This window comes from Nycticebus coucang, chromosome 14 (assembly GCF_027406575.1).
Source record: "Nycticebus coucang isolate mNycCou1 chromosome 14, mNycCou1.pri, whole genome shotgun sequence".
In the NCBI taxonomy this organism is placed as follows: domain Eukaryota; kingdom Metazoa; phylum Chordata; class Mammalia; order Primates; family Lorisidae; genus Nycticebus; species Nycticebus coucang.
The window spans coordinates 16,213,341-16,227,442 of record NC_069793.1 but is presented as its reverse complement, the minus strand read 5'-3'; the positions used below and the strand labels follow the sequence as shown (position 1 = coordinate 16,227,442).

Below are 14,102 nucleotides of genomic sequence, written 5' to 3'. Positions count from 1 at the left end.
GTAAGTTTTTATTTTTCTGATGGAAGGAGGCAGTTTGAAGTAAGAACAAACATGACTTTATCAGCTGAGGAAATGAACATATTTGACATATTCAACTATCTAAGGCAGTGATTTGCACCTGGTGCACCATAAGACGATCTTAGGTGTGCCACATAAATTTTGAAAGATCACTAATTAAATTATTTTCTAAAGACATTCACAGCATAGTTAAGTATATTCTCTTTTTTTATTCTTTTTTTTTTTAACAACACAATTTAAGTGGGCTGTGGAAGTTTAACTATAGGTTCAAGTGTGCCAAGAGATAAAAAATGGTTGAAAAATACCGATCTAGGGTCTTGTATTTTGAAATAATAAAAAGTCAGTAAATCTTTTAAATGTATTTTCTAGCTATATAATCTAGTAGTGGCTTCAATTTGTTGCTGATTTTTCTCTAGTTTACATGATTTAAAAATACATAAATACACCCAGAATAGTGTTTTGCTTTACTTTTACTTTACGGAGGTTGGGGGGTGGGGTATAGTTTTCCAGTTGCATAAGGAAATCATGTTATAATACAAGGCAAGGAAATAAAAGTTAAATGTGGGATTGAATCTTGGCTCTGGCAATTATCAGCTATGAAAGTTTCTACGAAGGCGAGATGAAGTAATGTGCACACAAAAAAAGTCAATCCCTGTAGCAAGTGCTCCATAAATGGCTCTTATCTTTTTCTCCCTTCCTTTTTTTTTTCTTTTTTTGCAGACTTAATGTTTCATCAGTAAAGCCCCAATATTCAGAATTTTTAGCCTTCTATTATAATCAGATCTTAAGAAATAAATTTACATTAATTTAAAAAGTTGACCTATAGTATTAAATATTCAAGAATCGTAGTTATTTTCTTTATAAATCTAAAACTTTTGAAAATGTACTAATAATGACTTGTTTTTTACTCAGCATAAATTTTGGGGGGATCTCATAGAAATATTTGTCTCAAGAGAACTTTAGCTGAACTATTTTGTTTGCCCTAAACATAGTCAACTATACTGTAAATCATAGTTGTGATTAACTGGCATTTGCATTTTTGGTATCAAATAATCACATAATTCACAAATCTTTATTATCCAAATGATAATTCAGAAACGTAAAGCATTGACAGAAGAAAAAGTCACAATCAAAATATATTTCACTGGATTTCATCCTAAAATACTCTTTAGAACCAACCTAAGACACCACACTGTGTAAATAAAGTTATTTAAAATGTTTATCTATTTAATGTGGTAGTTTACTCCAATATCTACTCCAATCTTATAAAATAACTGTGAATGTTCTCCTTCTAGGTGTAAGTAGGTAAGTAGAGATTACAAATCATTTTACACAATCACTGAAATATCTTGAATTCTGACATTATATTCCAAAGATCTTTCCACTGACATAGTATCTCCTGTGTTTGGATGCCAGAACAAATTTTTCTTATAGACACTTTATATTTCAGTACTATTTAATATGAAAATAGCTAATAGAAATCAGTGGTAAATTTGCCAGGAGATCTTATGGCTTAAAACAGGGTGAGTTCATCCACTGGGTGAACTCCCATTTCTATCATTTGATTACGCAGTGAGTGGCACGAACACTCCACTGTCTTTTCTGACCTTCTGCTGGAAAATTATGCGTGGCCCCAAACTTACTGAGAGTGCCAGATAGATGAGGGCATAGTTCATATTCCCTTGAGTCACAGTTTTGTTCATTCCGTTGTACAGTAACAGGAACTGTAATTTTATGAGTATCTTCATGTTTGTTCCATGGAATTGAAACATGAAGAACATCACTGAAGTTACCACGTTTGTACTGAAGGGCTTCACAGATGATCCTGGACTGCAGATCACCCTTTTCCTCCTGTTTCTAGCAATCTACCTCTTCACTCTTCTGGGAAACTTAGGGCTGATCATATTGGTCACTGGGGACTCCCGGCTCCACACCCCCATGTACTATTTCCTCAGCGTTTTGTCTTCTGTGGACGCCTGCTACTCCTCAGTCATTAGCCCAAATATGTTAGTAGATTTTATATCCCAAAACAAATCCATTTCATTCCTTGGTTGTGCAGCACAGATGTTTCTTGCTGTTACTCTTGGAACCACAGAATGCTTTCTGTTGGCTGCGATGGCTTATGACCGCTATGTAGCCATCTACAACCCTCTGCTGTACGCTGTGACCATGTCACCCAGAGTCTATGTGCCACTCATCACCGCCTCCTATGTTGGGGGAATTCTGCACGCTATGTTACACACAGTGGCCACTTTCAGCCTCTCCTTCTGTGGATCCAATGAAATTAGACATGTCTTTTGTGACATCCCTCCCCTCCTTGCTCTGTCATGTTCCGACACGCGCATAAACCAGCTTCTGCTGTTCTCCGTTGCTGGATGCATTGAGATAGTCACCATCCTGATTGTCCTGGTCTCCTATGGTTTCATACTGGCGGCCATTCTGAGGGTGCGCTCTGCGGAAGCAAAGAGAAAAGTCTTCTCCACGTGCGGCTCACACCTGACTGGGGTGTCTGTTTTTCATGGCACTGTTCTCTTCATGTATGTAAGGCCAAGTTCCAGTTACGCTTTGGAACAGGACATGATCGTTTCAATATTTTACACCATCGTGATTCCCATGCTGAATCCCATCATCTACAGTTTGAGGAACAAAGATGTGAAAGAGGCCATGAAAAAAGTGTTTGGGAAAAATCACATTATCCGTAAAGTCCATTTTTCACACTAAAAATTAACTTGAAAATGGTTGAGAGTATGTTCTGCATCTTAATATCAAGAGGATATAATGACAATGTTTAATTTACTAATGTAATCTGTTGTTTTTTAGACATTTAAAAATAAAGATCCTAGGCAACCTTCTATCTATGCTGATATTACATGTAGAAAAATCTGTCTCATCAATTTGCTCTTTACTATGTTTATACTGACAGAGGAATATACACGCATTACACTATATATATTTACATATATTCTATATGCTGATACTGGTTGGTAGACACAAAATGCACATATACAGGAAAATATGTAATTTTAAGAATGGGGAATATTGTTTTCTTTAATTTCCATACAACTTGAATTATATAAGATTGCATAGATGCAATTATAAATAATTTCATACCTTTATCTGATTGGCTATATCTACCACCAGCTAATCCAGATGAAAACCAGCACTTAAATTCAATATTCTCCTTCCTTATGTCTATGTGTTTGCAGCATTCTAATCACATCTGTGATTCAGCTGCCACTGATACTGTGTTCCAATTCCCAAGTATTATTTTGGTGCTAATTTGTGAGGCCGTGTTTCTTCCTCTCTTCTGATGTCATCCAGGGCATGGACATATAGCCCATCCTTTAATTCCTTACAGAATTAAGACTGATTATTAGTGTTTATCAAGATTGTACAAAATCTTGATCATAACAAAAGAAAAGCACAAATCAGGGCTAAAGGTACAATTTGCAGTCAGATTTCTCTATTGCCTAAACTAACCCCCCACCCATCTTTATTCCTTACTGGCCTGGTCCCTAATCAGCTTGTGGCTCTGTTCTATTTGACCAGACCATTTTGTGATGCTCATACAGATGCCACCCACCATTCCTAATTGACCAAACCTAGGAATATAAGGGACAGAAAAGAGACTCTATTCTGATTGTGCTTAGCCCTGCTTCCAACAGACCCTGTTTTCATTGCAAAGATAACTCTCCTTCAAAGATAAATTGAAGTGGTCATGTATTCCCTACCTTTCTACATCTTGATTACTGTTAAATTATGATTTCATGAATTCATTCTCTTCTTTAAGATTTCTCTTTATTTCTTAGTTACAGCAGGACAATATCCTTAGAACACAGAGTCCAGCCAAAGGATATTTTCCTAAAATGGGATTAGGTTTAAATAACACCTCAATGACGCAAAAGTAGAGCACCCACTACCATCATATATATCCCTACCTCCGAGTTTGTTTTCTCCTGCACCTGGGCTTTTCTCTCTGTTATCACATGCTTCCTACCTTCAATGTCAAAACTAATGTATGATCATTGATATCCTTTACCTGTGCATGTACAAACCATGCCAGTGTGTGCATGTGTATAATTCAGCCTGGATGAAATCTGTAAACACTCCAGAAAATCACAAAGGCTGATACATTTTTATGCTTTAAAGTGTTTTAAGTCTGCATAATAAAAATGACCATAAATACAATAAAAGACCAAGCCACACACTTGAGAAAACAGATCCATATACGCATCAGCTGAACTAAAAAAACACAAACCAAAAATACACAGGACATTGGATAAAATACACCCACATTAAAAACTAAGAAAGGGTACACAATAAGCCCTGACTTCAGCATTATATAATCCATCCATGTAACAAAAACACATGGACAGTCTAAATCTATTGAAATTGAAACAGGAAAATTCAAAAAGGAAGAAACCTCATATGGATAATACATATACTTTAATGATCTGGGAAATGTACAGACAAAATTATATAATACACTCTTATACACAAATTCAAAAGCTAGTGACTTTAATGTGATTGTAAGGAAATAGAATAAAGGAAACATCCCCCACTCTGTTGGAGGGGGTGTTAAGGTTACAGCCACTTTGGGGAAAAAATGTCAATGTCTAAAAACATATATATTCAGTAAAATCAGATAAAAATGGATAGCTAAATGAATTAACATAAATACAAAAAACACTAAATAAAAATAAATTTAAAGAATGAGACATTCAGCATTATATAATACAAATTTATTTTAAATATCTCTGCACTTATAGTATGTTTTATTAATGAGTCCATGCATACACAGTAATGAAATGACAGCTTGCATGTAGGTGGCAGATGGGATAGGGGTTACCTTCAGTAAAGACAAAAACTGAGATGAGCAGGAAGGGACGTGTACAAAGAGTTTATGATTTCTTATTATTTTTATGGTAAAAGAAAGTTAAAGAATGAGTAATTTTAATGTAAAGCCAATTGTACTCTTATGCAGTATTCATTATGAAAAGCAGGTATATCTGAATTTAGGAAAATATAGTTCCATTGTTAATTGAATACTCTCAATTAATTATCTTTTTTAAAAACTTGGTATTTCGCAAATATAAGGGACTTCATCAACTTTGAAACTTCTGATTTCAAATTTAAAAGCTAACTCCAGTTTCACCAAATTTGAAAGCTTTCAGAAACTCATTAAAACAACAACTATTTTATTTCACGTAATAGACACGATTTGTTATAAAGAATGCATGCCAATTATATGTGCGAAGTATAAAATTAGATAGTTCATTAAAAAGGACAGACACATAACAATACATGCAAAATTATATCTAAACTCCATAAAATAATGAATTCAGGTAAAATTCATACAACACATTTACCATTTTAAAGGGCGTAAAACTCTGTTGCATTTATTATACTTTGACCGGCTCGTCTATGCTTTGTTGCTGTTCCTTAGGCTTTTAATGTCATGTTTAGGAATCCATTGCTAAACATAACACCATGAAGATTTAAAATTATGTTCTCTTCTAAGAGTTTTCTACTTCTATATTTAAGGTGTTTATTAGTTTTGGATTAATTTTTGTGTGTATCTTGAGGCAGGGGTCTTACTTCATTACGTTGTATGTGACTATCCAGTTGTCCAGTGCTCTAAATATATTCTTAATCAGTGTTCAAAGTAAAAGCTCCATAATATTCCATTGCTTCCTTTAATTTGTTTAAATACAAGTATCCTGGGTAGATGCCTAGTAAGAACATTTGCACTAGAGTGTTTATAGCAGGTCAATTTACAATCACCACACTGTGGAAACAACCTAAATGCCCACCACCCCAGGAATGGATTAACAAGCTGCGGTATGTGTATACCGTGGAATACTATTCAGCCATTAAAAATATGAAGACTTTGCATCTTTTGTATTAACCTGGACAGAGTTGGAACACATTCTTCTTGGTGAAGTATCACAAGAATGAAGAAGCAAGAATCCCATGTACTTCATTCTAATATAAAGCAGTAGACAATCTAATGTATACCCACAAAAGTTAAAAACTCAAATCGATTCAAGGTGGGGGGTGAGGGAGGGAGGGATTGGAAAGAGAGGAGGAGGGAGAGGGATGGGGTTTATAGTATACAGCACACTTCTTGAGGGCAGCCACAACTATAACAGGGACTTTACCTAACAAATGCAAACAGTGTAACCTAATTCTTGTACCCTCAATGAACCTGAAATGATAAAAAAATAAAATGTATGAGTTTCCTGGAGATAGTAAGATATTAGAGGACCAAATAAAAAATACTTGCAAATTTTTCTTAAATATACAAATATTAAACCTTTTTAAATGCAAATATTAAAACATATCATAAAGAGTAAACTAGAAAATTTGTGTTGCATATGCTGAATTTGAAAATGGTGATGTCATATGACCTAATAATTTCCAATTGCCATCCAACTAAATAGACTTGACAGTTATTGTCTGTGAGAAAAATGAGAAATGTAAGAAGATTCATCGCAATCAAAATTCTCATCTAGTTAAAACACATGACTCAAATATGTAGCAATCAAAATATTTAAATCACAAAATCTTATCGTTCAGAGAAAAAAATCATCAATCACAAAATGATGTAAACATCATAAATCTGTTTATGTAAATTTAAAGCTACATCACAAGCAACAATACATACCATTTATATGCCAAAAAAGTACTAGTAAAATTATTCTGTTAAAAAATAATAGTACATATTAAGTTTGAAGATAATATGTTAAGTAAAATAAACTAGTCAGAGAAGGACCAATACTGTATGACGCATTAGATATATACAAGATAGTCAAACACACAGAAGCAGAGAGGGTGGTGGTTCCCAAGGCTGGCGGGCAGGAATAAACAGAAAGTTGCTATTCAATGGGCATAACATTTCAGTTGTGCCAAACAAGAAAGTTTTAGATTTGTTGTGCCTTATTGCCCCATAGTTAAAAGATTACTGTCACGTATCATCACAAATATTTATAAGATGGCAGATCCTATGCTAAATGTTCTCACCAAAAATATATTCTTTTCTGGGGTCAGGTGATATCTCAGGGTGGTTTTGATATGCATTTCTCTGATGATTGGGGATGATGAGCATTTCTTCAAATGTTTATTAGCCATTCATCTGTCTTCCACAGAGAAGGCTCTGTTCATGTCTCTTCCCAGTGACTGGTGGGATTGTTTGGTCTTTTTTCATTGGTTAATTTGAGTTCACTAGAGATACTAGTTATAAAATCTTTGTCAGATTCATAACATGCAAATATCTTTTCCCATTCTGAAGGTTGTCCATTTGCTTTCATTGTTGTGTCCTTAGCTGTGAAGAAGCTTTTCAGTTTAATTAAGTCCCATTTGTTAATTTTTGTTGTTATTGCAATTGCCACTGAAGTCTTCTTCATAAAATCTTCCCCCAGGCTGACATCCTCAAGCATTTTTCCCACCCTTCCTTCTAGGATTTTAATCATTAAATATCTTAGATTTAAATCTTTTATCCATCTTGAGTCAATTTTTGTAAGTGATGAAAGGTGTGGGTCAAGTTTCAGTCTTTTACATGTGGTTATCCAGTTCTCCCAGCACCATTTATTTAGCAGATGATCTAATTCATGCCCACATAGGAGTAAACCTCAACTAAATTCAAGTTGGGGGGAGGGAGACGGATGGGGAGAGAGGGAATTAGTGTGCTCCCACTTAAGGATACAATGTAGGGGTGTATGGCACACCTTTGGGGTGAGACAAATTACAAGATGGACTCCACCTACCAAATTCAAATACTGTGACCTGGTTATTCGTACCCTTACATTAACCTGAAATAAAAAAATAAAACTTTTAACCATGAAATTAATATATATTTGCATATATATGCATATGCAATATATATATATATACTTGGAAATGGCTAAAAAGGTTGTGATAGACAATAGTGATTGATTCTGATAGATAGCAGGAATAGATATGTGATAATTTGGATAAATAAAAATTTAAATTATGTTTAATGATGCATTCTGTAAATGCGTCTGTAATGAATGAATTCTGTAATAGGACTATTGTTTGATGTGGTTGATGGAAATATGGTAACGAGGGCTGTCCGACCTGTTACCTGTGGATTACATACAGATTTTTTGAGGACTTTTTACTCATCTGTGGTATTAGATATCATGAAAAGTGAAAAGTACACAGGGGCCTTTTTTTTCTATTTTTTTTTACTCATCAGCTTTTGTTAGAGTTTGTGTATTTAATGTGTGGGCCAAGACAACTCCTTCTTCCAATGTGTAGGTAGCAATTGTATTTGTAATTCTTTTTTTTTTTTTGCAGTTTTTGGCCGGGGGCTGGATTTGAACCCACCACCTCCTGTATTTGTAATTCTTATAGGCTAGAAAATCCATACAAGTAAAACAATAAATTATTAATGCTTAATTATGATGCAATGTTTATGTATATTTTGAGGAAAGATCTCAATCTTAAATGTAAAAATATATTTTCCATGCATATAATTGTACTTAAACACTAGAAATCAGACCAGGTATATGATGAATGCCTTAAGAATTTTAACATTACAAACTGATGTTTATTTTCTTTACAGTCTTTCACGTGTTGGATCTATGCTTTAGGTCTTTTGGCTTTTATGTCTGTACACCAGGACTTGCTCTTAAGGAACAGCAGAGGGTTTACATTCACTTCTATTCCTAATAGTCACATTAAAATTGGCCACTGGGGTCCAAATTCTGTGCTTTCTAACGGTTGGACTTCCTTCATCCCCGGGCGAAAAGTAGTACTTCCCAGCTACCACACAAATTAAACTAAAAAAATGCATCTATATGAAATTATTGCATCTGTTATTAAGTGTGATCATTTAAGTGAGTCCCTGGACAATCTCCACATTTTTATCTGTGGGTGGTATTTTTAGTGGGATCTTCACTAATGAGCATTCAATTTGTCCTCTTTTCTCCATGGAATCAGACTTTTGTCTGGGAAATATGGTTGTCAAGTTTGGGGACTGGAGCCTAGAAACAAACATATTTGGTGTGAGGATCTTCAGAGACTTCAGACTCTTGTAAAACTCCAACAGGCTTCATTCAGCAGCTTTGGGAATGGGTCTCTTCAGATCCCTCTGCACAGGTAAGTTATAGCCAATATTTCACATATTATTAAGTGTATTGCCTTAAAACTGACAGATACTTTACAGGGCACACTACACCAGATAGGAAGCTTCATAAGTGTCACTGTTGTATATGAAACTATTTCCAAGAGAGGCTTACAAAAGTACTTGAAGTTAACAATGCAAGGTGGTTTTTTTTTTTCCAGTTTTTGGCCGGGGCTAGATTTGAACCCACCACCTCTGACATATGTAGTTGGTGCTCAACTCCATTGAGCCAGAGGCGCCACCCAAGGTGTTTTTTTTTTTCCCCCTTTGTTTTTTGTTTTCTTTTTTATTATTACGTTTTCCAGGGTGAAAATTCTTAGGATGGAAGGATTACCTGGTGCCAACAGTTAGAAACCCCTGGTGGACCCTAAGAGGTCATGTTCAGATACAGGCTTTGTTCCAAGTGCAATCCATGTGTCAACAAATTGAAGACAAATTCCACAGTTAAAGACCAATTAAATATAGTTTTGAAAACATATTAGAACCCATTAGTTTCACTTTTGCTAATGAAATGAGTAATTGAAATAATTACAATTTTCTGCATATGTGTGTACATATGTGTGTATATGTAGTACTTTTAAGATTCATTGAGATACATTTTATTGGTAGACCTATAAAATATTTCTATTCAAGAACTAATTTAAAAAATTGTAGAAAATTATAATAGCCCTTAATGGTAACAAATAATAACTCAAACAAGGTTCTGATAATATAAAAAGGTGGGGGGACACAGACTCTTTTATAGACTTTATGCTAGTGACATTCTTACCTCAATAAAAAGCAACCCTAGATGTACCCTCAGTCATGCTTCAGTAGAGGTAGAGTAAGGAAATTAAATATTTACAGACACTCTCCCTTCACAAACTAATTGCAATTCACAGTAGGAAATCCGTAACTGTTATTGTTAATGTTCTTTTTTTGTTGTTAGATAAAGCAAAAGTTTATAGAATATAAATGTCAGAATGAGTAATGCACTGATATGGTTTTAGTGCAGCAGCCAGACAGGACTATTTTGATAAAAATACATATTATATGATCCTTTTCATCATAATCGTACCTGCTTAAAAATGTGCAGCTGTTTTTAGGTGTGGTGACAAGAGCTTAGAGACGGCTGCACAACACAATCAGATCAGCTCATCAGACTCATATCTAATGAAGAAAGCATCTGTAGATTAAACGGACACTGAAGGTTCACTAGAGAATCTGGCTGGAGGAGCACATGTTTTGTTTTGTTGAATATTTAGCTAGGTATGTGTCAACCAGTTTTCTAATGTGTGAAATTATAATTCACTGGTTATTTATATTTCAACTATAAGGCTTTCAACAAGGTTGAATGAGTTATTGAGACTTACATAAAAACGCACATTAAAAATCATTCAAAATAACTGCAGGTAACATCAGTTTTATGTTCATGTGGTACCAGGATCTATAAAAATAAACCTGTATTATTCATTATCTCTTTTAATTTGTATATATAAAAATATAAATACCTGATAGAAATCACACTGCTAGAAATTGGTAGACTAACATCAACCAACAAAACAAACACAAAAACAAAATTACATGAAACAAAATCATGAAACTGTGAGGTTTAGGTTATACCATTAACTAGTGTCTTTTATAGTTTCATTCAGTAACTCTACCACATTGAGACTCAATTTATCTTTATCAGACATAAAAATAATTACTATCTATCCATATCCTAGGGCTTTCCAGCAGAATAAAGCAGTAATTAATTCTGGGCATGCATTACTTGCTAAATAAATATTTAACACCTCCCCCCTCATTTTTCCGTACAAGTAAATCAAAGTATATTAAACTTTAACAAATAGGGCGGCGCCTGTGGCTCAGTCGTAAGGCGCCGGCCCCATATACCGAGGGTGGCGGGTTCAAACCCGGCCCCGGCTGAACTGCAACCAAAAAATAGCCGGGCGTTGTGGCGGGCGCCTGTAGTCCCAGCTACTCGGGAGACTGAGGCAAGAGAATCGCTTAAGCCCAGGAGTTGGAGGTTGCTGTGAGCTGTGTGAGGCCACGGCACTCTACGAGGGCCATAAAGTGAGACTCTGTCTCTACAAAAAAAAAAAAAAAAAAAAAACTTTAACAAATAAACATGATAAGGAATACCTTTTCAAATAAAAGCAAGCTTTAAACAATTTAATGGGAAGAGTTATACACTGGAATGGTAAGGGAGAAAATGGATAGCAGAACAAAATAACAAAAAAGATGACTTATAAGAATGTTAGGACAAGACTGGCTTATTTGGCTGAAGAAATGAAATATGGTTAGGTCAATAGACTTTGGAGACTCAGAATGACACCAAGAGGAAAGCGTTGAGGAATAGCACAGTTTCAGGGAAGCTGAAACAGAATGGTGAGGTAGAAGTTGATAAAGAAAAATCCAGGCCACCGAAAGTGTTTCCCATAGAAATACTAATATCCCCAAGAAGAGTTGATGACATGGTATGGGCTGGAGAGGGGACCTGGGGAAGCCAGAAATAGGTAACTGGAGGTCACTCTGGCCCATCAACTTCTTAAGGCCACTGTTTTTTTCCTTAGAAACACACACACAGCGGTGTGCGTGCACATATAAATACATATATGTTATTCATCCAGTATACATGTTAATATAGATTAACATATATAAATACAATGCATCATATTAATACATAAAATAGTATTTAATAAACTATATTCATTTGATGGAAACTATATTTAACATTAAGTAAATAAATGAATAGCTTGTGCAAACAGTTGTAGAACCTTAATCATCTAAAAGTGAGCTTATATTTCTGACGTTTGTGCAAAAATGAAAGAAAAACAAGATCTGAAACGTTAAGGGTTTGTCAACCAAATAAACTGGTATTAAAATAGAACACTGAACATCATGGAACCGGAAAAGCAATTTTATTCTGGATCCCTGTCTTTCCATTTTTCACATGAAAAGATGAGCGCTGCCGGGAATCTCAGCCGGGTGGCCGAGTTCGTCCTCACGGGGGTCTCGGACCGTCCCGAGCTCCAGATCCCCCTCTTCTTCGTTTTCCTGGTGATCTACGGGCTGACCGTGGTGGGCAACCTGTGCATCGTCACCCTGGCCAGTGTGGACGCCCAGCTGCAGACCCCCATGTACTATTTTCTGCGGCACTTGGCCATCATCAACCTTAGCAACTCTACCGTCATTGCCCCCAAAATGCTGGTTAACTTCTGGCTTACCAAGAAAACTATTTCTTACTACGAATGTGCGGCCCAGCTGGGCGGGTTCTTGGTCTTCATCGTGGCGGAGATCTTCATGCTGTCAGCCATGGCCTACGACCGCTACGTGGCGATTTGCAGCCCTCTGCGCTACCTGGCCGTGGTGTCCCCGCGCCTGTGCCGGCTGCTGGTGGCGCTCACCTACCTGCAGAGTCTGCTCACGGCGCTGACCGTCTTGTCCTGCGTGTTCTCCGTGTCCTTCTGTGCTTCTAACGTCATCAACCACTTTTACTGCGACAACGTCCCCTTGTTGGCCTTGTCCTGTTCTGATACCTACATTGCAGAAACAGCAGTGTTCACTTTTTCGGGGACCAATTTGTTTTTCTCCATGACTATCGTTCTAATATCCTACTTCAACATTGGCCTTGCCATTTTGAAGATACGTTCGTCCGAGGGGCGACGCAAAGCCTTCTCCACCTGCGCCTCCCACATGCTGGCCGTGGTCGTCTTCTATGGCTCCCTGCTCTTCATGTATTTGCAACCGAGGACCAACCACTCGTTAGACACTGACAAAATGGCCTCGATCTTCTACACCCTGGTGATACCCATGCTGAACCCTCTAATTTACAGCCTAAGGAACAAAGACGTGAAGAATGCATTGAAGAGATTTCTGGCTAACCCAGGGCAATTAATCAAACTAATAAAAATTGAAAATTAAAACTACCTTCATTTAGAAGTTTTCGTCTCCTCCTAAAAACACTGCTGTTAAAACAAGTAGCAAGAAATGGTTAAAAAGGGAAAGGGAGGGGAGAGGGAAGGATGGGAGGAGGGAGGGTCATTGGTGGGACCACACCTATGGTGCATCTTACAAGGGTACATGTGAAACTTACTAAATGTAGAATATAAATGTCTGAATACAGTAACTAAGAAAATGCCAGAAAGGCTATGTTAACCAGTTTGATGAAAATATTTCAAATTATATATATCAAACCAGTGCGTGGTGCCCCAAGATTGCATTAATGTACATAGTTATGATTTAATGAAAAAAGAAAAAAGCCAACAAGCAGGGAAAAAGCAGAAGGAAGCAGAAAAAAAGGGGGGTGACAGGAAATAGCCACAGTCACGGCCTTTCTTCCTCCCCTCTGGCCTCCTCCCCACAACAAAAAATGACAGTCTACGATTGATATTTTTGGTGTCAAGGGATGACAATGACTGCAGTTTGATAGAATTAGTCTTTATGCTATTTCTGTACCTATTTATTTATTTATGTGTTTTATTTTTCTTTATTACCAGGTATTGGTCTTCACCAGCTGATATAGTTGCAAATGAAGAAGAATACTTTCCAGTAGAAAACAATTCTCTTTGGGTCTAAGTGAACGGAATTGGAGAAATAGGGTTAAAATATTTGTACCAATGTTATACATATTGGTTACATATGTGTTTTTCTAAAAAAAAGTAATTATGTTGTTTATTGTATTAGTTTTCTGTAGCCTCCGTAAGAAGTCACTATAAACGTAGAAGCTTGAAATAACCTTAATTGGACGGCACCTGTGGCTCAGTGAGCAGTGCGCTGGCCCCATATGCCGAGGGTGGCGGGTTCAAACCCAGCCCCGCCAAAACTGCAACAACAAAAAAAAATAGCCGGGCCTTATGGCGGGCGCCTGTAGTCCCAGCTACTCGGGAGGCTGAGGCAGGAGAATCGCCTAAGCCCAGGAGTTGGAGGTTGCTGTGAGCTGTGTGATGCCACG

The 14,102-nt window shown here is 36.5% G+C and overlaps 2 protein-coding genes across 2 annotated transcripts; both read left to right on the top strand.

Moving 5' to 3' along the window:
• The first annotated feature begins 1,694 nt into the window (after positions 1-1,694).
• On the top strand, positions 1,695-2,739 carry LOC128564324 (olfactory receptor 1086-like). Its single transcript, XM_053559819.1, has one exon. The coding sequence runs from the start codon at positions 1,789-1,791 to the stop codon at positions 2,737-2,739; it is 951 nt and encodes a 316-aa protein (XP_053415794.1). The 5' UTR covers positions 1,695-1,788.
• A 9,370-nt stretch (positions 2,740-12,109) lies between these two features.
• On the top strand, positions 12,110-13,072 carry LOC128564323 (olfactory receptor 8J2-like). The gene has a single exon (XM_053559818.1). It carries the CDS (start codon positions 12,110-12,112, stop codon positions 13,070-13,072), a length of 963 nt encoding a protein of 320 aa, XP_053415793.1.
• Positions 13,073-14,102: the final 1,030 nt, after the last annotated feature.